This window comes from Crocuta crocuta, unplaced genomic scaffold (genome assembly GCF_008692635.1).
Source record: "Crocuta crocuta isolate KB4526 unplaced genomic scaffold, BGI_CrCroc_1.0 scaffold186, whole genome shotgun sequence".
NCBI lineage: Eukaryota > Metazoa > Chordata > Mammalia > Carnivora > Hyaenidae > Crocuta > Crocuta crocuta.
Window position 1 is genome coordinate 5,873,442 of NW_027551569.1, and position 26,097 is coordinate 5,899,538.

The 26,097-nt window shown below is 41.0% G+C and overlaps 1 protein-coding gene across 9 annotated transcripts in view; it reads right to left on the minus strand.

Annotated features, from left to right (window-relative positions):
• TTLL5 (tubulin tyrosine ligase like 5) overlaps window positions 1–26,097 on the minus strand; it is a 279,463-nt gene that overhangs the window by 64,694 nt on the left and 188,672 nt on the right. For 8 of the 9 annotated variants that reach the window (XM_077750795.1, XM_077750794.1, XM_077750800.1 and 5 more), the window contains one exon: window positions 7,849–8,066. In XM_077750795.1, the coding sequence (XP_077606921.1) occupies window positions 7,849–8,066 (218 nt within the window). Of the gene's footprint in view, window positions 1–7,848; window positions 8,067–26,097 lie in introns of those variants that run through there. The other variant, XM_077750801.1, reaches the window with a different exon arrangement.

Consider the following 26,097-nt stretch of genomic DNA (forward strand, 5'->3'; position numbering starts at 1 on the left):
TTATGTATTTTTGAGAGAGAGAGACAGAGTGCAAGCTGGGGAGGGACACACGGGTGGTGTGTGTGTGTGTGCGTGCGTGCACGCACGCACGTGTGCACATGCACAACAGAATCCATAGCAAGCTCCAGGCTCTGAGCTGTCAGCACAGAGCCCAATGTGGGGCGCAAGCTCACTAACTGTGAGATCATGACCTGAGCCGAAGTCAGACACCCAACTGACTGAGCCACCTAACCGCCCCTGTTCTAGTTTTGAAGAATATTCCATGGAAGCTCTTCAGGGCACAAAACTGTGCACCTATTAATTTAATCTCACAATTACATTGTTCACAACCCTCATGTCCTTATGTTAGGTCTATTTTGCCTATATAATGACTATTACTTCTCTTTCTGGAATGTGTTATTTTAGGTGGAATCCATCTTTTATCTCAATATTTTTATCTTTGTATACTTTTTCCTCAGAATTTTGAAAGAATTTTTGAAATCTGTCCTCTATTTCACTAATTCAATTTTCTACAGTGCCCAATTTACCGTGTTTAACCCAATTTTTCACTTAGGTTTTTCTCATATTCCCCGACAGCAGACTGCCTGCTGTCTACATGAGATAGCTCTTTTTTTTTTTTTAATGTTTTATTTATTTTTTTGAGAGAGACAGATCACGAGTCGGAGAAGGCCAGAGAGAGAGAGAGGGAGATGCAGAATCAGAAGGCGGCTCCAGGCTCTGAGCTGTCAGCACAAAGCCCAACAAGGGGCTCGAACTCATGAGCTCTGTGAGATCATGACCTGAGCTGAAGTCAGATGCCTAACCGACTGAGCCACCCAGGCGCCCCATCAGATAGCTCTTTAACACTCTCCACATCAATGCACTCTATGCTTAAGTTTGGTCAAGAATACACATTAGGGATTTTCTTTTTCTTTTTTTAATGTTTTTTAATTATTTTCGAGAGAGAGAGAGAGAGAGAGACAGCGTGAGCAGGGGAGGGTCAGAGAGAGAGAGAGAGAGAGAGAGAGAGAGAGATACAGAATCTGAAATAGGCTCCAGGCTCTAATCTGGCTGTCAGCACAGAGCCCGGCACAGGGCTTGAACCCACGAACTGTGAGATCATGACCTGAGCTGAAGTCGGACGTTTAACCGACCGAGCCACCCAGACACCCCAACATTAGGGGTTTTCTAAAATGTTTTCTTGCTTGCTTTAACTTATTTCAGAGGTTGGCAGCTCCCTGAAATCTTCTCCATGGAGCTTTCTTTTAAGCTATACCATCTATTCCTAGCCCCCAAGATTGTTAAACATTTGCTCACCCTCAGAGAGGAAAGTCATTTTGACGTTAAAGGCTCATGATCGTGGAGGAACTGGTACGGATTCTACAAAATCCGTAAGATCCTGCCCAAATCTTTCATAAAGGGATTTTCCTATGCAGATAATAAAAGAAAAATGAGAGATGGGAAATATCCAGCAGTCAGAGTCCCATTTTAATAACCGTTTTAACATCTTAGTGGCAGGGATGAGAAGATTCTAATGTAAACTACCCAAGTATGAATCACCAAGGAAAGGCCTATCATTCCATGACTCTCATGTCCTTCCCCTCCCCACTGGACCATACACACACTAGTGGCAACTTCTGGTTAGGTGTGGTTACAAGCACTCAGTTCTCTGACCGATGTTGTCATCCATGTCAAAAGCAAACCCTAAGATCTCCTAATGTCACCACAGGGGTCCAAAAGCTGAGGACTGATGGAGCAAAGAGTCTAAGTGGCAGGCTCCTTGACTAGCCCTCCCTCCTCCTACTTCCAGGCCCTGCCCTTCAGAGTGAGAGGGTGTTATCTGGTGGGCTCCAAGCTGCCCACCCATTTCCCAGACTTCACTCTCAAAAGGAAGAGAGTATATAAAAGCTTTTAGTAGTGTTCTTCAATTCAATCCTTTTCATGCTACATTTAACACAAATTCTCCCCATACTTTAGTATGAGAGTGGCAATAATTCTTCTTCCTTTTGAGTATTTCAGTGGCCACTTAAGCAGTAAAACTGGTGTGGAAAGGGAGGGGAGCGAGCTCCTAAGTGCTTATATTGCATTTTCCTAAAGACAATATTTTAGGATGATTAACCTGTCATTTGCTGTACGGAATGGATGTGAATGGGTTGGTGGGGGCCTTTGAAATTCGTGGTCTACTGGGAAGAGTCTGCAATTGGCACAGTAGGTGACAAAGATTTGGCTTTGGCTCTGCCACTGACGAGCTGTGTGCCTTGCTACACTCATAACCTTGTACTATGCTTGCAATCTTTTATCTTTCAGCACTAAAAGCCTATCATCATATATTTTGGAAATGCATAGTTTAGAGAATCCTGTACTTAAGGATGGGTATACCACAGATTCAATCATATTTCTTGAAACTATGCATAAGAAAAAAGGCTGAAAGGCCGATAGAAGATATGACATCTTGTATCCTCACATCAAGAACCTATTTTTGGATCATTATAACTGCCGATCACTTTGCCTCACGTTAATGACTCATATGTTAAAAAGATAAAGCAAATAATCCAGTGAGGAAATGGACAAAAGACATAAATAGACACTTTTCCAAAGAAGATATCCAAATGGCCAACAGACACATGAAGAAATGGTCAACATCACTCATCATCAGGGAAATACAAATCAAAACCACGATGATATACCACCTCACACCTGTCAGTATGGCTAACATTAACAACTTAGGCAACAACAGATGTTGGTGAGGATGTGGACAAAGAGAAACAAATTTTGCACTGCTGGTGGAAATGCAAACTGATGCAGTCACTCTGGAAAACAGTACGAAGGTTCCTCAAAAAATTAAAAATAGGACTACCCTACAACCCAGCAATTGCACTACTAGGTATTTATCCAAGGCATAAGGTATGCTGTTTCGAAGGGGCACATGCACCCCAATATTTACAGCAGTGCTATTGACAATAGCCAAAATATGGAAAGAGCCCCAATGTCCATCGACTGATGAATGGATAAAGAAGATGTGGCGCGCGCACACACACACACACACACACACACACACACGCAAATGCCCAATGGAATATTACTCGGTAATCAAAAAGAATGAAATCTTGTCATTTGCAACAACATGGGTGGAACTAGAATGTATTATGCTAAGCGAAATACGTCAGTCAAAGAAAGACAAATATCATGACTTCACTCATGTGGAATTTAAGATACAAAACAGATAAGCATCAGGGAAGGGAAGCAAAAATAATATAAAAGCAGGGAGGGGGAAAAGCATTAAGAGACCCTTAAATACAGAGGACAAACTGAGGGTTGCTGGAGGAGTTGCAGGTGGGGGGATGGGCTAAATGGGCAAAGGGCAAAGTGAGGACACTTGTTGGGATGAGCACTGAGTATTATATGTTGGGGATGAATCACTGGATTCTATTCCTAAAATCATTATTGCACTACATGCTAACTAACTGGGATGTAAATTGCAAAAAACAAAAAACAAAAACAAAAAAGAAAAACAAACCCCCAATGACTACAATAAATATTAATAAATATTCAATCATAAAAAAAGAGATATAGCATATTTTTTAAACCCGATCCCCATTTTTATATTTGTCTGACATTAATCTCTGAGCATCTTTCATCATATGGCTAACATCACACATGCTCAGGTCACGTGAACTGGTACTGGTCTCCCACGCTGCTGGGCTCCTGGCGACTCTCCTCCCTTCCTAATGCCCAGCAGCCATTAACAAACACCACTGTCCTGGGTGCTGACACAGAACAAGCAGTTACCTTCAATTTCCACTGAGGTCACTCTGATGTAGAATATCCTAAAACCTGGGCAAGGAAAGGTAATCCCAGCTACTGAAAGAAAAGCACTTTACTTAAGCCCGGTGTTTCTTTTGTAGTTTACTTTCTTCAGAGAAGCCCCAGGTACAACAGCTTTGACTCTGCCCTTGCGAAGTCATCTCTAGCCTGTGAGTTTTGCCCATGACCCTGGCAAATTTTAATCTCTTCAGGTTTCTTTCTTCATGTTTCCTGGAGAGTATGAGTCTGGCTCTGAGAAAAAGGTAATTTACAAGGAAGACACAGTTCATGTGCATGTATTTGTTCCTAGGCTGTCATTCCTCTTAGTTCAGCTGACTGTTTGGAAGAAATACCACAAATAGTTTTAAAAGGAGGATCTGAAGCGGGTAGTAAATTATGAAGTGTTGCAAACACTAGAGAGGAAGATCAAGAAAGGCAACTGGCCCTATAGGAAGGGTAAAATAAAAAATCTAAATCATTCTTTTCACAGAATGACAAACGAGATTTAGCTAAAGGAAATATAACTATATGAATTTGAGGACTGTAACAAAGAACTTCTGGGCCAAGAGGGGATGAGGAAATGGCTGCAAAGCAACAGGATTAAAAAACAAATGTGCTCATAAAAAGCTTTCAATGGAATAGACAGAAAACAAGTTATTTTGGTTAATTATTCAGTGGGGATAGTGGTTTTGTTTTACAGATGGGAAATTGAAACCTTCAGAGGGAAAGCGACTTGACTATTATCAGAGAGACATAGGACCCCACTGTTCTGATTCTCAACTCCCTCTGCACCAACATCCAAATGACATTCCATCTTTTATGTTCTATTGTTCTCTAAACTCAACCCTCTAGGATGTGGAAACTTTGATGCTCTTGGAAATTGCTTCTATATTTGTCCAGTGCCAACTTCTGTGCTAGGAGAAGTTTGAAGTTCAACCCAAAAACACAGGGCTTGGCGCAGTCAAAAGCTCATTACAACTTCTCATTAGTTGTGTCCCTTGGGGCCACTCTGGCATTCCTGAGTGTGACTCAGTATCACCACTCATAACTGATGGTTCCTGATTAATCTGAACAGAGCCAGAATAAGGGCCAAAATGAGCTCCTAGCAAATGAAGCAACCTATCTTGCAGGAAGAAAGTAAAAAGTTACATGAAAATTTTTTTGAAATGACATCCCAGTATTAACCTAAGTGATAATCGTATGATGCCTAACACTTATTTAGCATACGGTATGTACCAGGTATGATATTTGTGCCTGACATTCATTCATTCATTCCTCTGGATAACCCCATGAGGCAAGTACCATTATTATTTCCACTTTAAATAGGAAACAAAGTCACATAAATGTTAAGTAACTTGCTAGGCAGGCTACGAACATGAATTACTTTAGAACAATAAGAATCTATTGACTGATACTCAAGGATCCATGAACGTTTTCTCCAGATTAAAAATAACTTCATCAAGGAATGCCTGGGTGGCTCAGTCAGTTAAGCGTTGGACTTCGGCTCAGGTCATGATCTCACGGTTTGTGGGTTTGAATCCCATGTTGGGCTCTGTGCTGACAGCTCAGAGCCCGGAGCCTGCTTCAGATTCTGTGTCTCCCTCTCTCTCTGCCCCTCCACTGCTTGTGTTAGGTCTCTCTCTGTGTCTCAAAAATGAATAAACATTAAAAAAATAAATAAAAAATAAAATAATAACTTCATCAATCCAAATGAAGTCTGGAGTTTAGTTCTTAATAATGTATCAATGACAGCTTCTCAGGATGGTACCTTCTTCAAATGTACCATGGTGATAAATGATGTTAACAATGGGGAAAACAGGGTGTTCCTATTTTTATGTGTTCTATCTCTACAACTTTTCTGTAAATCTAAAATTATTATAAAATAAAAAGGTTAGTTAAAAAAAACATTATCTGAATACTTTTTAGAGGGAACTTTTCATTGAGTTGGATCAAATAAGAACAATGCCATTCCTTTCCCTAAAAGTCAGAAGAATATTAAAAACTGTGGGGCTCCCCAAGACCCTGTACATTATACATGTAAGTGAGGGAATGCAAAGGTCTCCATTAGTACTGAGTTATTTAGCTTCAGAGACTTGTGCTAGAATTTTAAAGGCAAATTGGAAACTATTTCCTGGAACAACGCCTTACAGCATGCCTTTTGCTACTTGGATTCTATTTCTTAAATTCTGAAGAAATCTTGCTTTTTTCCCCCCTTCTGTGCATTTTTGGTGCTGAGCTGCTTCCGGTTTTCCCACACTCCTGCCTGTCAGAGAGAAGAAACCACAAAAATGCAGCAAAGTTTGTCCACTGAGCCGCAATTTCATCTCGAAAGGCTGAAGAGCTCCCCAGCCAGCACTGAGTTCAGGGCAGTGAAGGGCCCTGCTGCCTGCTGACAAGCCCCCCTCCCTGCCAGTGGACGAGCTGGCCACACAGGCCACCACAGGCCAGCTCAGGGTACTGGCGACACTCAGGATCCACAACAAGGCACACACCGGCAAATTCAACATTCATGTCCGGCTCCCTGATTCTCCTACCTAACTGCAGGCTTCTTGAACCTGAGAAAGAGAGCATGGTTCTAGAATGTTTATGACGTTAACTAAGGCTCACCGAGTTCCTACGTGTGCTAGGTCTTGTTCTCAATGTTCTGCATGCGAAGTATTACAGGTATTAACTCTGCTAACATTTATCAACATCCGATGAAGCAGATCCTCTTTCTTATCTCCACTTCACAAATGAGGAAACTGAGGCTAACTGATTAAGTTAACTTGCAACTTATCAAAGGTCTTCAGTTAGTAAACCAGGGCATGAGGGTGTGACTATAGGCAGTCTGGCTCTGGAAGCTACACCCTTGAGGGCTCAATTCTACTCTTTCCAGGCTGAAGTGCCATATAGCTTCCTTCTCACTGTGCTCTTGGCCTTCAACCTCAAACTGCCCCTTTCCTAACACCCTCCCCTACTGCTCCATAGAGTTCTGTAAAGTCATTACAATGCCAATTATTCCTAGAATGGCGCCTGGCACTTAGTAGGCACCGAATAAACATTTGTTGGAGGAATGAATAACGACAGCAGAATAATTAAAACAGCCACAAGGGACTGTTTTCCATCCAAATCCAGAATTTGATTCCCTATCCAAGGGGGAAAAAAAAGTGACTGCCTTTTCTATGTCCTAGGATTCGTTCTTACAATGAAGGACAAATGAATATGGAGCCTTAATGAGAACAAGAGAAATACACAAAGCACCTCTAGGTATTTATCCATAGGGGAAGGTCTGCTTCTTATGGGCATCTTTGAAATGTTCCCCAATTTAACATAGACAAAGGCCATTAGAACTAAAACTTTTTACTAGACTATTTCTCGTTTGCTAGCTAAAATATGGCTGGAGAAAGAGTGAAGAATGTAACATGAAAAAATTTGATTTAGGCATGAAAATGTCTTTTTGAGGTAAAATAGGCAGATTATAAAAGATGTTAGAAACATGTTGCTATGCAGAGCCTGCTGACTAATGCCAATGAAGTTAACTCCCTCAATGAAATCCCAATCCAATGTCTTCCCATTCAAATGCCTAACAGTGAACAACAAATACGTGTGGCAAGGGGGTGGGGGGAGGTGTACTGAACTTTATATGAAATTGAAAAAATCTGACCCTTTAGAAAGACCAGGAAAAAAACAAAAACACATCAGGAAGAAGTTTGCATTTCCTTTCTCCAAGCCCACAGTTCAGCACTGTTACCTAGTGTACTGTCTGATCGAGGCTGAAAGACTTAGTTATCAGCAATGACCCTGAACCCTGCATTAGCACTCATCACAGTCCTCAGGGAACCTAAGAGCAGCACCTGCCCCTCCCACAGGGTATAGAGCCCAAACTTCAGCATGGTCCACTAGCTCCCCAGGTGATTCTGATTTGTAGTCTGGGCCGAGAGCCAGAGGCGATGTTTAGTCCCCATCAGGTGTTCTTGTCTTCTGCACAGTACAAACTATTTTGAAGGCCTCATAAATGAAGAGTACTCTTAGCACAGAATTGACACGACTCAGAAGAATCAGAATGGAAGATGAAGGAAAACTTACTTGGAGCCCCTCTGGGATGTTGTCTTCCTGAGTACTTGTTTGTGATTGGCTGGGGGCTTGGGGACCAGTGAGGAGGAAGAACTCGGAGGTGGCACCACTTTTTGCGGCAGAGTAGTTGGCTTCTGGCCACTGGCTGTGGCACTTGAAATTCTGCAAGCTGCACCATTATTTATTGTCCATAAATTGGAGTTAGGTAGTGTCTGGCTGCCAAAGATGGCCTACAAGGAAAAGAAGAAAAAAGGTCGTTGGAGATGCTTCATAACCCATTTGCTATAAATGAGGAACTGGGTTGTAATCCTGAAGTGGGACAAAAGGAAAAGGGAAATTGTGAAAGTAATTTTTTAGGAAAAACTTCTCTAAGAATACCAATGCAGGTCCAGACTCAGGGAAGGGAAATGTCCAGAAGGAGGGAGTTGAGCCAGGCTTGTTGAACGTGCACTGTGCTGGGAATCAGGGCATGTGGGCACTATGTATTATCCATCTGTGGAAATTAGAAAAGCATCCGGTCTCTCTGTCTTCATTTCCTTCAACAAATATTTAATGAATGTCTCCTACTGGGTGTCAGGTACTAGAAATAAAGCACAAGAACAAAAGTGGCTTGAAGCTTGACTCAATTCCAGCCCACTCAGACAACTCTGAACTCTTCTAGAAGGTCTGCACTTTTGAGGAGTGGGTAGAAGCCAGTGCGGCAAGGGGATGTTGAGCAGAGAGGGTGGAGAGAGGAGGCTGGAACAAAAGAGCCAGACCATGCATGGCCTTGAGGACTGTTTGTAGAATTCTTTAACACCTTGTTGACTTAAAGATTAACATAAGACTTTACATTTTAAAATACTTTCAAAAGTAAAATTACTACCTGAATACTAGTTACTGTATGAATATAAGATCAGTACAAATGTGTATTTGCTTAGAGGGTAAACCACAAATCAATAAAGCCCTAAAAATCACCGCTAAATATCACAAACACCAATGTATGTCTGTAGTTAGGACGTAAATGTATACTTTCTCAAGTAGATGTTTGAAAAATTCTTATAACTTATTTACTTCATTAGCAACTGGGTTTTTTTTGGGGGGGGTCATAAATTTTGCTACTGATCATTCAATACTATTAATACTGCTTTTAATATGCATGCATTATAAAAGCTTTAAATGTGAAATAATATTAAGAGAAAAATATATAATTGACAAAATACGTAATTTTTTTTATTAAAAGGATTTCTGGCAATGGATTTCCATCCATAGACACTGCATTTAAAGAGACATGGGAGAAATGTCATTTCCTTCTGGCAAGGCCTTAAGGAGTAAGATCAGATGCTCTTGGGAACATCACCTTATAGAGAGACTTTATTAATACTATTTTTGTCTTTTATGACTTTTATGTTTTAAGATATAAAAAAAAAAATAAATTGGTTAGCTTTAGTAAAATGTTAACCAATCCTTCTACACTCATGCCTTGGAATGTCCCATTCCAGGGAAATATGTCCCAAGGTGCTGGCCTGGGCAGGTATGAGGGGGATCAAAGACTCTTGTGTGGAGTAAATGTGTTTGACAGGCTTAACAAAGGGCAAAGCAATTTCAGGGGCACCTGAGTGGCTCAGTAGGTTAAGCGTCTGACTTCAGCTCAGGTCATGATCTCATGGTTCGTGGGTTTGAGCCCCACATTGGGCTCTGTGCTGACAGCTGGCTCAGAGCCTTGAGCCTGTTTCGGATTCTGTGTCTCCCTCTCTCTCTGACCCTCCTCTGCTCACGCTGTCTCTCTCTCTCTCAGAAAAAAATAAAACATTAAAAAAAAAAAAAGGGCAAAGCAATTTCAGAAGTAGAGAGTTACAGCATTTTCAGATGGACCAATCTGACTGAGATGTTCTTCATCTCTGAAAACCATCCAAAGGGGAAACTGAAGAGCTCTTCCCTCACCTCCATCTCTGACCTGAAAAGAGGAACAAAGGAAGACCCAAACCCATGGGCAAAGCCAGGAGGGAGACACTGGGGGGTGTGTACATGTGGGAAGGTCTTCAAATGGTCCAAGAGGGCCCAGGAGCTCTGATTCTGCTCCAGGAAGCCTTCTGAGGACAAGTAACCAAAGGGTGCAGCAAGATGGACTCAAAAACAAATCTCTTCCTATCAAGCACCATTTCCATACCTGAGGGTGTCAACATCTGTGGGAGAGGCCCAACTGGAAGGAAGGAGGGAGGCAGGAAAGGGCTACCATAGGTTTATTTTCATCACTATGTCCCAAGATGTGAGCTTAGACTGAAGAGTGAAAGATGCCTCTTTCAGAATGGGGAGGAGACTAGAAACCTGAATGAGGGCTGAAGAGCCTACAGCAACCACAAACAAATTCCCTGGATGAACAGCCAAGAAAGAAAAGCCACTATTAGCAAAGGGTTCTTGGAAATGCAAATATTCTTTATTGAATGTGATTTTTCACGTTGTAAAGGAATGGTCATCAGAAAAAAACATCTATTCAATACATGTTGCTGTGATGACACCCTAACCTTATTTTTGAGATCACTGAGGTTTTTTCCTTTTGTTAAAAAATCTTGCTGGGACATCTAAATACAAATTTAAAAAAATGAATAAATAGAGCAAGATCAGAACAGTGTGAATGTAGTCAGCTCCCATTTGTGTAAAAAAGGATAAAGAATATACACAACCATACACACAGACACACAAAACACACTGAAACACATATACGTAAGGTTGATATGCGCACAGAACAATTATGAAAAGATTTACAAAAAACTAGGCACCTCCATGGGGAAAGAACTGGTTAGCTAGGGGTCCAGGAGAGAGGAAAACTAATTGTTTACTACATTTCATTTATAACCTTTTGAATTTTGTACCATCAATATGTAGTTATTTATTACAAAAATAAATTATTCAAAGGTCAAAAAGTCAAGTTCTCATAAGATTTAAGCAGGTAACAAAGTTAACTCTGGGTACTGGTCAAGTATCCAAAACGCGCCCCAGTTCCAACCAGGTGGGTACAGGGCTCAGCATTACAGGGCTGAAAGAGTTCACTGTTCAACACTTATTATGCCTTCAAATCCAGATTTGATCATCAGTGAAAGGCAGAGACTCAGGTAAGTGAAGAACAGCATGGGTTTGTAGTCAAACATGCCTGGGCTCAAATGTAGGCTCTGGCACTCATAAACTGGGTGACCTTTTCACGTTACTGAACTTCTCTGACCTTTAGCTCCCTCAGAGGCAATTACAATTACTTTCCTGGATTACTGGGGATTCAATCACATATGTCAATTTCACCCAGGCATTCAATAAAGGATTCTTGAAATAGGCCAAATACCAGGCACATTGTAGACATTCGGCAAATGCTCCATTCCTTCCCAAACCTCTACCTCTGTTTGCTGAGGGAACCAAAGGATGGGAAGACATGCAGATCTGTCTATCTGCAGGATCTGTGAATGGCAGTTGGTTATGTATTTTTCATCATATTTTTCTTGTCTTAGGATGATGTTCACTAGCTCTGAAAGCAAACGCTTAAAACGAAAACATATGTTTGGGTTCCCCAGATCATATTTACTCAGTTTTCTCTGGCCGGAATCATCTTTTCCTCTTCTGAATGCTTGTAACAATTTATTTGTGTGTGTCTTATCACATTTAGCTCACTCTACCTTGTGTTATAGCCACTTATGTATGTACTTTTCTCTCCTTCTGGACAATGCACACTGCGGATGGCTGAATGACATCTGATTAATTTTTGTTTCATGTGCAGTGCCTAGTAGGATGTCTTACGCATAACAGGTGCTTAACAAATATTTACCCCATGAATGAAAGTAAGGAAACTCATAACTACTACTCATTTTTTTTTTTTTTTAGCAACAACCAAATTCCTATGCAAAAAAATAGTCAACCCTGTATTTCTACAGAGATGTAATCTCTGTAACAGGACCACTGTCTGAACTTTGAATAGTGCCTAGAGTGTTATCTGTGTTCAACTAACACTTAGCCACAAAATGTAAGCAAGCTCTTCTGTAGATTCCGAACAAAAATAAATTCATCTTCCTAGATGCAAATGTTGTAGCAGGACCTTAGACACCAATATTCCTTAGTGATAAGATCAGTTTTTACCTCAAGTAACAAAATAGAAGAAATTAGGAGGATTTATTGCTTAGGAGACTATAATTTGTATGGATACTAATACTTCTTTCTTTCTTCCCAATAATACTGCCCCAATTTTTGTTTGGGTACTGATGTGTGCCCACCTAAAAAAAGGTGTATTTCCCAATCTCTCTTGTAGTTAGAAATAACCATGTGATATAGCTGTGAGATGTAAACAGAAGTTTCCAGGTACAGCTTTCAGGAAAGCTCTTTAAAGGGGGCAAACCGGGTTAGTACACAATTTTTGCCCTTTACTGTTCTTCCTCCCACCCAGAACAGATATCTAGGTGTTAGGTAGACAAGTCTTGGGCGGAAGTTACTTGCTAAGGATTGCAGAGGATAAAGACAAGAAAGGCATGGGCTCCTGACAGTACCACAGAGTTCAGTAGAGTCTAACTCTAGATTTTTGATTATATGAGGGAAAAAATATTTTCTAATTTGTTAAGCTATGGCAGCGGGGGACGGGGGGGGAGGGGAGGGCAGTGTCCGTTAGATGCAGTGAAATGGAATCCTGAGCTGAGATATAATCCTCAATCTACCCAAGAGTCCAGCTTGTTTTAGCCTTAATATAATGCAAATGTGCTGTGTCTCAAAAAGGCAGATACTCTTTCCAAATACAGTAAAACATGTTCTAGGTTCCCAGCTGTTTAGTAATCATACTCTAATATACCAAACGGACAATGAAATCACAATTCTGTACTGTCCAAACTTCCAAAGAGTCAGTAATGTAGACAAGTTCCCAGGTATTTCACCAAAGAAAGCCAAGGCTAAGTGTAATAGATTAAAGCAATCAAATTTGATAAAGAAACCCAGAGAAATACTTAGGCAATATTAAAAAGCAGATATATTAATGAATTTATTAACTACTGGCAGAAATCAGCCTCTCATACCAACTATTGGCTCCAATCCTACAACTCCATCAACAATAGATTATGTGAATTGTTTTGTCCTGATAGTCATTCATAAATGGATAGAAGAATAGAAAGTTCTCTCCATAAAAATTCTAAGAAATGTGTGTCTGGCTATACAATGTTAGCACTCCGCACTTGTGGGTTAACAGCCCAGGGAAGGGGCTACACCGTCATCAGTCAATGCCTTGGGAATGTGAGAGCTGTGTAAGCACTGGCCCCCACTCAAGACCTGGTCAACATATACAAGACTCTTGCTTCTTTATTGGGTGTGGGAAACGGTCATGCTGCAGTGAGGAGACTCAGAGAAAACCACAGTGTGAGGGTTGGCTTGGCCCCAGGCCAAAGACTGGAAAGGCCCTCCTTCTCCCACAACAGAAGGGTACTCGTGGGTGGGAAGGCGGAATTTCTGATAGACAGAACACAGACTGCAACTTGGAAGGTTATGGGGAAGCAAGATCTGGGCTCTCTTACTAGAAAGATAATACTGTTCAGAGATTAAATTCTGGGAGGTTTTTTTTTTTCCCCCTAAATTCCTTCCAGAAAAACACTTCTTTTTGTCTTTACTTGGGCTTCTTGGTGATGGAGCAGAGCTGGATAGCTCTTTGTAGTGAAATAACTTTCTACATTCACTTTTTTTTTTAAACAAATGTTTTATTTTTAATGGGGCTTTTTGTTTAAAAAAATTTTTTTAATGTTTATTTTTATTTTTGAGAGAGAGAGATATATAGAGTGTAAACAGGGGAGGGGCAGAGGAAGAGGGAGACACAGAATCTGAAGAAGACTCCAGGCTCTGAGCTGTTAGCACACAGCCCAACGTGGGGCTCAAACTCATGAGCCATGAGATCATGACGTGAGCTGAAGTCGGACGTTCAACCGACTGAGCCACCCAGGTGCCGCTAATGTTTATTTTTGAGAGAGAGAGAGAGAGAGAACTTGAGCAGGGCAGGGGCAGAGAGAGAGGGAAACACAGAATCCGAAGCAGGCTCCAGACTCTGAGCTGTCAGCACATAGCCCAACGTAGGGCTTTAACTCATGAATTGCGAAATCATGACCTGAGCTGAAGTCAGATGCTTAACTGAGTCTTTCAGGTGCCTTCCCCCCCTCTTTTTAAATTACGGTAGATAAAGTCAGGAAATGTTAACCTCTACCTCAATGTGTTAGTGTCTTTTTGTACCCCTTTTACTTTGGTTCCATAAAAGCAAACATTTTTATGCATTATTCTCCCCACTGAGTTTTATCCTAAATTTGAAAAAGTTCTCATTCCATAGTTCACAAAATTGCTTCTAGAATGTTGCTCTCTGGCAGCTCAAGGACTGGAATGGTACATCTTCCTGAGCACGAAAGATGCTGATCACTCACCTGACTACAACCAGCCAAGAGCTGTTCAAGGCAAAGAACACATTGTGTCATTTACACAATCATGTGATGCTGTAAAAAGCTTGGGGCCAAGGTGAGGGTGAGGGTAGCTGTTTCTATTTTAGCAAAAGCAAGCTTCCAAAAGGCCTTTGTCTCACAGTGTATGGAGTTCTTGGCTGTCTTCCACTCACAATGTTTGTCAGCTGGGACAAGACTGGCGGCTGAGCAAGAGAAACACAGTACAACTTCTGGTACTGCCGAGAAGGCAGTGGGCAGTGCTCTAACCCTCACAGGGATGGGGCAGAAACCAGAAGATGCTACTGTTCCTACCAAGAGGGACTGAGGACACAAATACCTGAGACAGAGCTTTGTACTTGAGATAGAGCTTTGAGTGGCCAAAGGTATTGAAAGGCCTCTGCCATTTCCTTTTATTTCTAAAATCAATTCAAGGAGGCTCTGTCTCCTTTAGCAACTAAGACAGAAGGCTCTTCCTAATTCAAATGATCTGCTCTCAAGAGCAGCTGCAGATCTCAAGATGCAGCTGCTTATCTGGACAGAACAATTTAGTCACCAACCAACAAAAACCATTGTGTTCCAGGTGATTTCTAAGTCAACTGTGCTTGTACACGTGGGAAGCCATGCTGGTCCTTAGCAGATATTTGGATATTCTCCTGACACCCTGTCATCCAATAAAACCAAAGATCCCAGCAGCAGTCTCTGAGTTGGCTTTTCAACAGCACTAAGACAAGTGAGCTGATCATGGGTGAGGTGTGTGTTATGACCAAGAAGTCCAACCATGAGGCAGCTGGTTAGGCCCAGGGATATAGTCCATGACTACAAAACCCAGTGAAACTAAGTAGCCTTGAGATATCACATAGATANGAACCAATTAGTCCTACATTGGTAGAGGCTGACATTCTGAGGGCAAATTTAGACTCATGGCTGTGGATTCTGCTTTCCTTTCTGTTTTTTTCTCCTCCAATGCCCAGCAACATTTGAACACTGGTCACACACACTCAGAGAAGGTTGGTAGCCCAAGGTTTTTTGTCTTTTTTTGGAAACATGTTAATTTCTTTTTTTTAAATGTTTTTAAATTCATTTCTGAGAGTGAGAGAGAGAGAGAGAGTGTACGAGCAGGGAGGGAGNTGGGGCTCAAACTCAGGCACCGTGAGATTGTGACCTGAGCCAAAGTTGGACATTCAACTGACTGAGCTACCCAGATACCCCTGTCTTAGTTTCTTTAATGCATGTTCATTAGAAAAAGGAAAACCTTTTAAAGTCATCTCAAATTCTACTCTCAGAGAACCTCTGGCAACATCTATACTTTTTTTCTGTGTATATATGAAATTATTTTGTATGTATATACATGTATTTCTGTGGGCTTACAAAAATAGGATCCTACGATATCTGCTATTTTGGAGACTTTTTTCTTTTTTTAAAAAAAATTTTTTTTTTTTAATGTTTTATTTATTTCTAGGAGAGAGAGAGAGAGAGACAGCGTGAGCAGGGGAGGGTCAGAGAGAGAGGGAGTCACAGACTGAAACAGGCTCCAGGCTCTGAGCTGGCAGTCAGCACAGAGCCCGATGCAGGGCTCGAACCCACGAACCGCGAGATCATGACCTAAGCGAAAGTCGGACGCCTAACCGACTAAGCCACCCAGGCGCCCCTGGAGACTTTTTTTCATTCAAATATCTAACTTGAGCATATCTTCACATCTAGGAGGGTAGGTTTCAATCACTGTTTTAAATGGCTACATATTTTCATGGATAGCTTATCATAATTACTTAACCAGACAACAGTAGAATACTATATGGAGACACAGTATAATACAAATCTATATTTGTAATTACGGAAGTATGTTCATATTTTAACTGGGGAAAAGGGAAAGAATCTTATATTTTGAAACTACACACACATACACATACATATTCAGGTTGTCACCAGTTTGTTCTGCTATTTAAGAACAGTGCTCTGACTAACATGGTGTTGTGTCTATCTTTTTACATGTGCTGGATCATTTCCTTAGAATAATTTCCTTTAAGTAGACTAGCTAGTTCAGAAGGTTGCTTTTTCTGCTTTAAATCTTCTTTACATATATTTTCAAACTGCCCCCTGGTAAGACTGTACCAATCACGTTTCCACTAGCCTGTTTGAGAAGATAATAGTTTACTTATCTTTCCTTGATTGCTGTGAAGAAACAGCATATGTCCCATGAAAAGGTGGCTCATGATTTGATGCTACTACCGTTCTTTTTCTTTCTTTTTAGAAGATATTTATGCCTTCAGACAAATATGCTAAAAATCTACACATATAGCATTTAAAAATTTTTTTTAATATTTATTTGAGAGAGAGAGAGAGATCCAGTGCAAGTGGAGAGGGAGACACAGACTCTGAAGCAGGCTCCAGGCTCTGAGCTGTCAGCCCAGAGCCCGAAGTGGGGCTCGAACCCACGACCCATGAGATCATGACTGAGCTGAAGTCAGACACTCAACCGACTGAGCCACTGAGGCACCCCCAGATAGCATTCTTTTAATCATTTTGTAATGGTATTAATCATCCTTTCTATGTTTTCTTCTCACATCTTCTCTCTAGCAATCGTGAACAAATTCATCTGCATTCATTTTCAATTGTCTGGATAAGTAAATTTAAGTTAATAAAATCACATAGCCAATTAATATTTTCTGAGCCTTGAACTTCTAAAACAATGTAAGATCATTTTAACCAATTTCTGCTTCCAGCATGGGGGTGGGGAGTAACTAAAGCCCCCAGGTTGAAATTACAATACTATGTATATTGAAGGTTAAAAGTAATACATAATAGAAGAGATACGTGCACACCTATGTTCATTGAAGCATTATTCACAACAGTTAAGATGCAGAAGCATTCTAAGTACCCATGAAGAGATGAATGGATAAAGATAATGTAGACACATATGTAGAACATCATTCAGTCTTCAAAAAAGAAAGAAAACCTGTAATATACTATGACACGGGTGAACCTTTAGGACATTCACTAAGTGAAATAACACAGTCAGGAAAAAGAGGAGTACTATATGATCCCACTGATGTGAGGTATCTAAGTAATCGAACTCCTAGAAACACAAAGTAGAATGGTAGTTGCCAGGGTGAGGGGAGGGGCACACAGGGATTTGTTCAATGAACACAGAGTTTGAGTCATACAAAATGAAAAAGTTTTGTTGGTCTGTTATACAACAATGTCCATATAGTCAACAATACTGTGCTATATGCTTAAAATTGTTAAGATGGTAAGTTTGTACTATGTGTTTACACCATAAGGGAGAAAAACAAGTAATATATAGTAAGAGCTATGGATTTTTACTGAGCTTTTACCATGGGTCAACATCATCCTAAACACTTTACATGCAATTATCTCATTTAATTCTCCCAAACGCTGGGTCCCATCATCATCTCCATACACTGAGGAAGAAATCACGGCACAAAAGGTCCCATAATTTGTCCACGATGGCACAGCTACGAAGTAGTAAGCTGGATCCACGCCCACGGCCCTGACTGATTTCAGAGACCACTATACAACACTGTCTTCCTTATTTACGCTATGCTGACTCCCCTTTAAAGCAAATCCACTGAAATCATATTTCCCTTCTAAAGCAAATCTAAAGGAAACCTAGCAATGTGTCCAATTTTCATCAGCTGCATTTGAAAGACCCAGATTTCTCTAGCTTTACTCTAAGGAGGAAAGCTTGAAAACAAATGGTCTATAAGCAAATTTTTCTTATTTATTTTAAAGTTAACATAAGTCTGTATATATGTATGTACGTATATAAATAAAGATAATCTCAAAAGATCAGCAAGACCCCAGATTCAGAGTTCAATTGGTTAGAAAAGAACAATTCATAGCATCATTTTCAATCGTCCCTTATCTTTTACTGGCAGTTTTAGGGAATTGTTCTGTATCAGGGCTCTTGTTCTGATAATGTGTCTGTGTCTTACATCTCCTGATGAGTAAAATGAAATAATCAGACAAGGAAATCTTTAAGTTCCCCTACAACTTTAAATTCAGAATTCATAAATATCTTATTTGCCTCTGCCTTCAAATGTATGGTCTGTCTTGTTTGGCTCAGAGTCTCACATGGTTGACCTAGTGTGCATCTTGCTCAGGACTTGCTGTCATCCACTTCAACTTCTTCCTGTGGCTGCATCCATTTCATATGGACGGGGTTCTTGATCTTTCAGGATGAAGTTTTCTATTATCTCACAGTTATTGCTGTGAGTCCCTCATATGTCCACAGACAAAGAGAAACAAAGCACAGGTCACAGAGTAAGGGTGGGGAATGAAACCAGTCACCAGGCAACTGGCATAAAAACACATTTAAGCATATACAACAAACAAGGCCGATTCCAAGCAGCTGGTGGGTGGACAGTTGCCTTTTAATATATTCACAGCCAAGCACAGTTCTATACTTTGATTCACTATGTTGATCTTTTCTTTTGTGTTTGTGTGTTTGGGTCTATAGTAGCAGCAGCAACAATAAATTTGGAATGTCTTACCTGATGATAAATATGTAAAACAAGAAGAAAATGAAGGGTCGCTTCTCTCAAGAGGGAGAGAGATAGAGTGGAAAAGAGCTTTGGAAGCCTTCTGACCTGGTTTGAATATTATTTCTGCAATTAGCTAGCTGTGCAACCTTGTGTAACCTGCTTGAACTCTTTGAATTCCCTCCTCAGTGGGATGGAGAGAACAGTACATTTAGCACACAGGAGACACTCACATTGCATCCATTTCCCTGCCCCTCACCTTCCTCCTTCCAAGGCTGCAGAGGGATACTATCTAGCAACAGCTTAGAAAACAACCGGTGGTAATCAAGGGACTTCTATTGCTAGTAGTGATGAATCAGCATAATGAACTGATACCTATATTATAATAATGCATCAAGAATCACATTTATATGGGATTGAAAAAGCAAGTGTAGTACTCATCATGCAAGACTGTCATCTATGGTAGTCACATTTGTAGACACCTGTCATACATCCCAGTAGCCTTCTCAAAAACACCATCATAGAAATAAAATTAAAATACTGTGACCAGAAACAATAATGGGGTGGAAAGGACAAAGTGATAACTGGAGAGGTGATTCCTATGTTACTAATAACAGCCCACAGAAGCGCTCCAGGTCTTCAAACTTCTAGCACATATTTCAGGATACTGCACAACTCAGCAGTCCCTAACCCTATTACTAAATAATAAAAGCACAAAGAAGGTAAATTGTAGGCATTTACAAGAGTTTTCAGCTCAGGAACACCTTTTTCAGACATTTAAGAATCTGAGATAACTGGGATAATGTCTAGACCTGAGTTTAAACATGTTCACAAAGTAGACCTTCCTTTTTTATGACCATGTAAATGAACAGGAATAGACTAGTTCCAATACCTGAAGATAACTTTTCAAGCACCGTTTCATAGGTGTCAGTAAGTACACCTGTTGTAAGTATGCTGCAACTTACAACTTATGTAATAATACAGACAGCTTAATATATAAAATACGTACGAATGCCTTTATATTTTGTGAAGGTGGTGGCATATCGCACGACAGTCCGGAGGCTGGATGCTATGCCTGCATGCATACCTGGGTTAAAGCCCAGCCCTTCCACTTATTACTTATGTGACCCTGAGAAAGTCACATAAGTGATGCTCTGTTTCATCTGTAAAATAGGACTAATAAGAGGGTAATTGTGAGGATTCAATGCAATAATACAAACATAACCCCTGGTTCAGTGATTGGCACGTGGTAACATCCTGAGAAATACAATCTCCATGATAACCCACAGATATATATTATCATCTCCATATCAGAGATAAACAAACTGAGGTCCAAAGAAGTTTGAATAACTTGTCCCAGTCATGAGCTAGATAGAACCAAGATTATTTTTTTTAAGTTGATTTATTTTGAGAGAGAGAGAGAGAGAGAAAGTAAGCACAAAGGAGGGGCAGAGAGAGAGAGGGAGAGAGAAAATCCCATGCAGGCTCCATGCCGTCAGCACAGAGCCTGGTGTAGGGCTCAGTCCCATGAACTGTGAGATCATGACCTGAGCTGAAATCAAGAGTCGGATGCTTAACTGAGCTACCCAGGCACCCCCATGGACAGAGCCAAGATTTAAATTGAAGATTATTTGACTCTAAAGTCTGTTCAGAGGATCTATTTCCAAAACAGTTCAATGTAGTTTTACATGTATCATTTCACATATTTTCAACGTATTTTTATTAGGTAGAAGAAAAGAGTTTGGCTCGGCAAAATCTACTAAATCAAATGCTTATAGGAAAACCAATCAGTCAATCATCATCATCTACATCATCGTCATCATCATCTAGATACTAAGTGTTGTATGGGTTCCTGATAAAAGTCAGAAGGATAAACAAAATGGAACCAAAAAAACCCAAAAAACAAAACAGTAGATTATGATGTACATACAGGCCGACATGCTCCTGAAACCTAAGCACACATGCACAACTTCTTCCCCCTGAAATCCCCTCACCCAACCCTCCTCCTGGATACTGGCAGAAGGACATGGAAAGACTCCCCCTGCACCATCAGCCTGTTTGCCTGCTCTTTGTACCATGCTGAGGAGCGGGCGTGTTATTGCTGGCTGCCTGAGAAAGCCTGGTGCCTGCGGAATTTCTCTTTCTTTCCCCTCCCCCACAAGACAAACACACAGCAGCTGAAGGTAATGGAGAAACACCATTCATTCCTGGGGGACAGGGCGGGGGGGNGCAGTGTAACGAGACTTGGCTGGGTTTCTATGGGAATCCTTTCCACACCGGTGAGGTGGTGCACGGACACACATACCTTCAGCAAAGAGCTCGCCACATACAGCACACAGGGTGTTACTAGCATTCTGAAAGGACCCCTCTCCCCTGTATGACCCCACCCCTTCCGCCCCCGACCTGCCATAGGAATAGTAGTTTCTGCTGGCCCTTAGTGCATCTAGGTTAGTCTGGCAACACAGAGTCTGGTGGGAAGGGGGAAGTAAAGGACAGATGGAGTGGAAGGGTAACAGGAATTCAGGATGCACCATTTTCTCGTACCTTGAGTTACCTTACTATGTTCAAAATCAAGTCTACTAAAAACTGTAGGGCTTTGGAACAAGAACAGAACAGGTGAAAAATTAAGATGTATTTAAAATCCCCCCCTTTCGCCCGTCTGTTGTTAAGAGAAGTTGCAGCAATTCTGCCTTGGCCATCAAAATGCCGTTAAGATTTCTGCTTTTTGGGCTTTTTTCAGTCTGGATGAGACGGAGAAGAGAGTGGGAGGGAAGGAGAGGGGGGCTGGGAGCAGAAGTTTAACAAAGGATCACTTTAACAGAAACTACTGAGTAATCGCTCTGTCCTGGGCCAAGAATAACATCAGCTCAATGTCGGCAATTAGAATCAGGTCAGTTGGGCCTCACAGCCGATGCGGCCCTCCTCGCAGCCCCCAGCACCGAGGGCTACTCATGCTGATGTCACCAGCAGTCGCTGCTGCCTGAGAAGGTCCCCTGACTCAGCTGAAAGAAACGTTTTTTTATCCTTCTTCAGGGGCAGGAAGGTCGAATGAGGAGGTGGGAAGCAATGAGGGTAGAGAGAAGACACACTTGGGCACGGATCAGCTCGTCCCAGGAGTCTGTCACTTCTCCAACCACCCCGAAGTGCGTGTGAAATAAATTAATACATGTAAAGCACCTGGAATAGAGCTCGGGCTGCAGGAAGTGCTTACTGAGTAATGGCTATTATGAAAAACAAAGCGGGAGCAATCTGTCCCATTACTTATCTCTTGTCTCCCATAAAATGTGAGTCCTGGGAGCAGTGACTGCTGAGCAGAATGTACCCTGATAAGAAAAATGCGCAAGAAGGCTTTCAAGTTTGGAAAACGTATTTATAAGGAGACTGTGGTAGATGGAGTGAAAAAGATGGAAACAAAGTTCCTATAAAACGATAATCGCCTGAAATTTTCTAAGGGCAACACTCAGTCTTAACGTGTTCCGCCTCCCTGCCAAGGGACAGAAAACAAATAGCTGGGAAGGAGACATTTCCCGTCCCTTTCCCTCTATCTCGATGGCTCTCGATGCATGGTCCCCAAGAGCAGCACTGGCATCACCAGGGGGACTTGTTAGAAATGGAAAGAACTGAGCCCCTTTCCCAAATGTATTGAATCAGAGAGGGGGTGGAGACAGTGATCAGTGCTTTAAAAACAGGCCCTCCAACTGGTTCCATTGCTCAAAATCGGGGGTCTGCAAACTAGGGCTTGTAAGACAAATCCAGCCTACCACTCGTTTTTATAAATAAAGTTTCACTGGAAAACAGCCACACTCATTCACTTAAATGCCATCCATGGCTGTTCTCATTCTACCATGGCAGAGTGGAGTGGTGGCCGTGGAGACGCTGGCCTACAGAGCCTGGAGTATTTAACTATCTGGCCGTTTATGGAAAAAGTCTGCTGACCCCTGCTCTGACTTAGGATGATTTCTCTTTAAACTTTTATTTTTTAAAAGTCTTTCTTTACTGTTTTTGAGAAAGATAGAGAAAGCACGAGCTGGGGAGGGGCAGAGAAAGAAGGAAAATCTCAAGCAGGTTCCACACTGTCAGTGCAGAGCCCGATATGAGGCCCAAACTCACAAAACTGTGAGATGATGACCTGAGCCAAAATCAAGAGTCGGACACTTAACTGACTGAGCCACCCAGGTGCCCCAGAAGGATGTTTTTTTAAAAATTGCTGGTTTTACTCATCAGTGTGTAGAAGTACATGGTTTCCATTTTGTCTTACTTTGTGTATCACACTCTCTATCAGATGGACTGGGTCACACTTATTTCCTTGTGCACCTCAGTCCCTGGAGACCCTGCCAATGGCTCCAGGCGACCTTCTCTTCCACACCCAGGTTACAGGACCTGGCTTTTGTTGAGGTGGATTCAGCGCATGACAATTTCTCAATTCACAAGTGCAGTGCTGGACAGAGATGAAGATCAAAGCCTACACTGCATGAATTTAGAGATGTCCATTTCCAAACACATCCTGAATCAGAGTTGCCTTCTTGAAATTAATTCCTTTGGTAAGCTGGCCGCTAAGTGCAGAAGAGGATGGAGAACTTCCTCTGCATGTAACTCAAGAAAGGTTGCATGGTCTTTCCAAAAAGGTTTTTAGGGGATCACTGTGAAAGGCACAGGCCACGTACATAATCAATACAATTCAATATGATAGAGTGCAATACAATGTAAAGTCTCCTTTAATGGCCTGTTCCATAGACAGGTATCTCTTGTGAATATGCTAAGTAAATTAGATTTCAATTCTACCCACTCTTCTCAAAGAGGCAATTAACCAAATTGTTCGTTATACCAGTGGCTACGTACACTTTAGAAAAATGAATTCAAAGCATAAGGAGTTCAACAAAGAAACCATCTCTATCTAACAGGTTAACCCAAGGATAGAAACATAGGACATACTGAGAAGGCAAACCATGCTTCTGTCAGCAATGTGGTGATAATTATAATGGTCAATTCTAGCACAGCCATAAGCAAGGCTATAAGAGGAGGCTTACAATCTAGAAGGGCTTTGCTTCTTCCATGGAGTGTTCTTAATGTCCTCTGAAATAAAGTGCTCTATATTACTAAATATCTTTCATGTTAGAACATTTAATATCTTATTTGCTATTTTCTTAGCTCTAAACTCTTTAAGCTAAGAACTTAATGTCTTGACAGGGCGCCTGGGTGGCTCAGTCATTTAAGCGTCCGACTTCAGCTCAGGTCATGATCTCACGGTTTGTGGGTTCGAGCCCCGCATTAGGCTCTGTGCTGACAACTCAGAGCCTGGAGCCTGTTTCAGATTCTGTGTCTCCCTCTCTCTCTGACCCTCCCCTGCTCATGCTGTCTCTATCTCTCTTTCAAAAATAAACAAAACATCAGAAAAAAAAAAAAAGAACTTAGTGTCTTGAGTTCTCTCCATGGTCCCAGAACTTCACCCTGACTCATTTTCCCCTAAATCAACTATGGATTAGAAGAAGAGGGGGAAGAAATAAATGATGTTATAAACATATATAAAATTATGATGAATGATTTTCTGTTCCCTCTCCAGGAGACACAAGATAACTCCCTTCTTGGGAGTTCTGACTCCTCCCTAAGACAGATATTCTGACAGATTCTAAAAAACATGTTTTTCCATATACTTCATAGTTCAGTGAAACTAAACCAGTGTAATCCTCACTGGAAAAAAAAAATCCACAAAAGAATAGCATACTCTGAATTTTCAAAGGAATGTGAGTTGTTGGAAGCTAATCAAAAGAATGAGAAGGGCTATTAAATGAAGCAGTTTCTAAAAGTGAAAATCAATAAAAACTGTTTCTCCTTCCTTCAAACTTCAATGCCCTAAAATCACCTCCTCTTCCCCCCTTTTAAAAATTATCACCGTTTCAGGGTATGGAAGCATCAAAAGGGATGGAGTGTCTATATTTGTTAGATCATCAATTATATTCCCAGAAGAGAAATAAAGCTATTTTTGATACCTCTCCTCTCCAGCATTTGATTAAGCTGGCATTCTCAAGTACTCTGAATGATGAGGAGTTCAGAAGCTTAGGAGTTTTAAGAAATTTACATAGATTAAAAAAAAAATCTAAGATACACATTGTATTTACAGTTGTGAAAATGCAAACTGCCTCTGCTAAAGACTTTCTAAATGAGGAAATTTCTACATGACAGAGGGCAGCGTGGTGATCGAAATGAGATGCTACATCCCACGCTTTCCAGGTAAGAAGTCCGGATTTTCCTCCAGTAAAAACAGACCTACAGAACGACTTCACAACTGCTTATGCTTACAATTTCTCAATTACATTGAGTTACTATGATATAGAGAGTACATCACATAGAAGTGATGAATGAAACCAAAATAATACAATGCCTGGACCTGGATGATAGTTAAAAAGACTAAGGTAAGGAACATAATGATAAGTGTTTTATTTAGAGGGGGGAAAACACCACTTTGGGAAATGCTGCTTTTGTCATTGAGTGAATATTAATTTTGCACAAACGAATGCACACTATGAACTACATTTTTATAAGAGCAAATAACAAGAGATCAAACCAATATATTTCTTCACATAGCCAAATAGAAAAGAAGCTCATAGAATCAGTGCTGATTTAGTCCAACACCACATATAGAACACAGTAACGGATTCTAACGATAACCCTGAAATCACCAAGAGGAATTTAACTCTAGGTGGTCTTTCTCTGTAATCTGGGCCGTACTGACACACTAGTACAATTCACTTACACAGCTCCCTCACACACAGACTCCGGAGTTTCTGTCATTCTACAGACAGTGAGAAGGAAAATGGTATTTCACTAGAGCGTAAATGCCAAGACAGCAAGGATGTTGTATACTGTTACATTTTTGTGTGTACGTTGTTTTGTGTACTGTCCAACCAGAAGACCAACAACTTTTGACCATTTCCTATGAGAAGAACTGGAAACATTATTTACGCCTTGAAAATCTTGGTAAGTTATGAAGGATTAATGTGCGCTTAGGTACATGAAGAGTGTAAAGACAAGGAAGTAATACATTTAGGGAAAAAGTTGCTTCAAATGCTAGCTTTTAGGTATCTGGAAATTAGACCTGCTGGGAGCTTACTGACTGACTGTCATGCAACAGAAAGGGGAAATGCTACAACAGAGATTTTTGTAGAGAAATATTCAAATGACAGAAAATGTCAAAACTGGCTCAGCGTCACCTCCTGCCAAAGCCAACGTCAAGGCTTCAGCACATTTCTTCCCTTAGAGTAGATTTTCCAAGAGCCATCCAAGCCATGGTGGTGTTGGTAAACTTTTGGGAAACTATTCCTACCTTTTCCATTGACCTTAATCTCTTCACC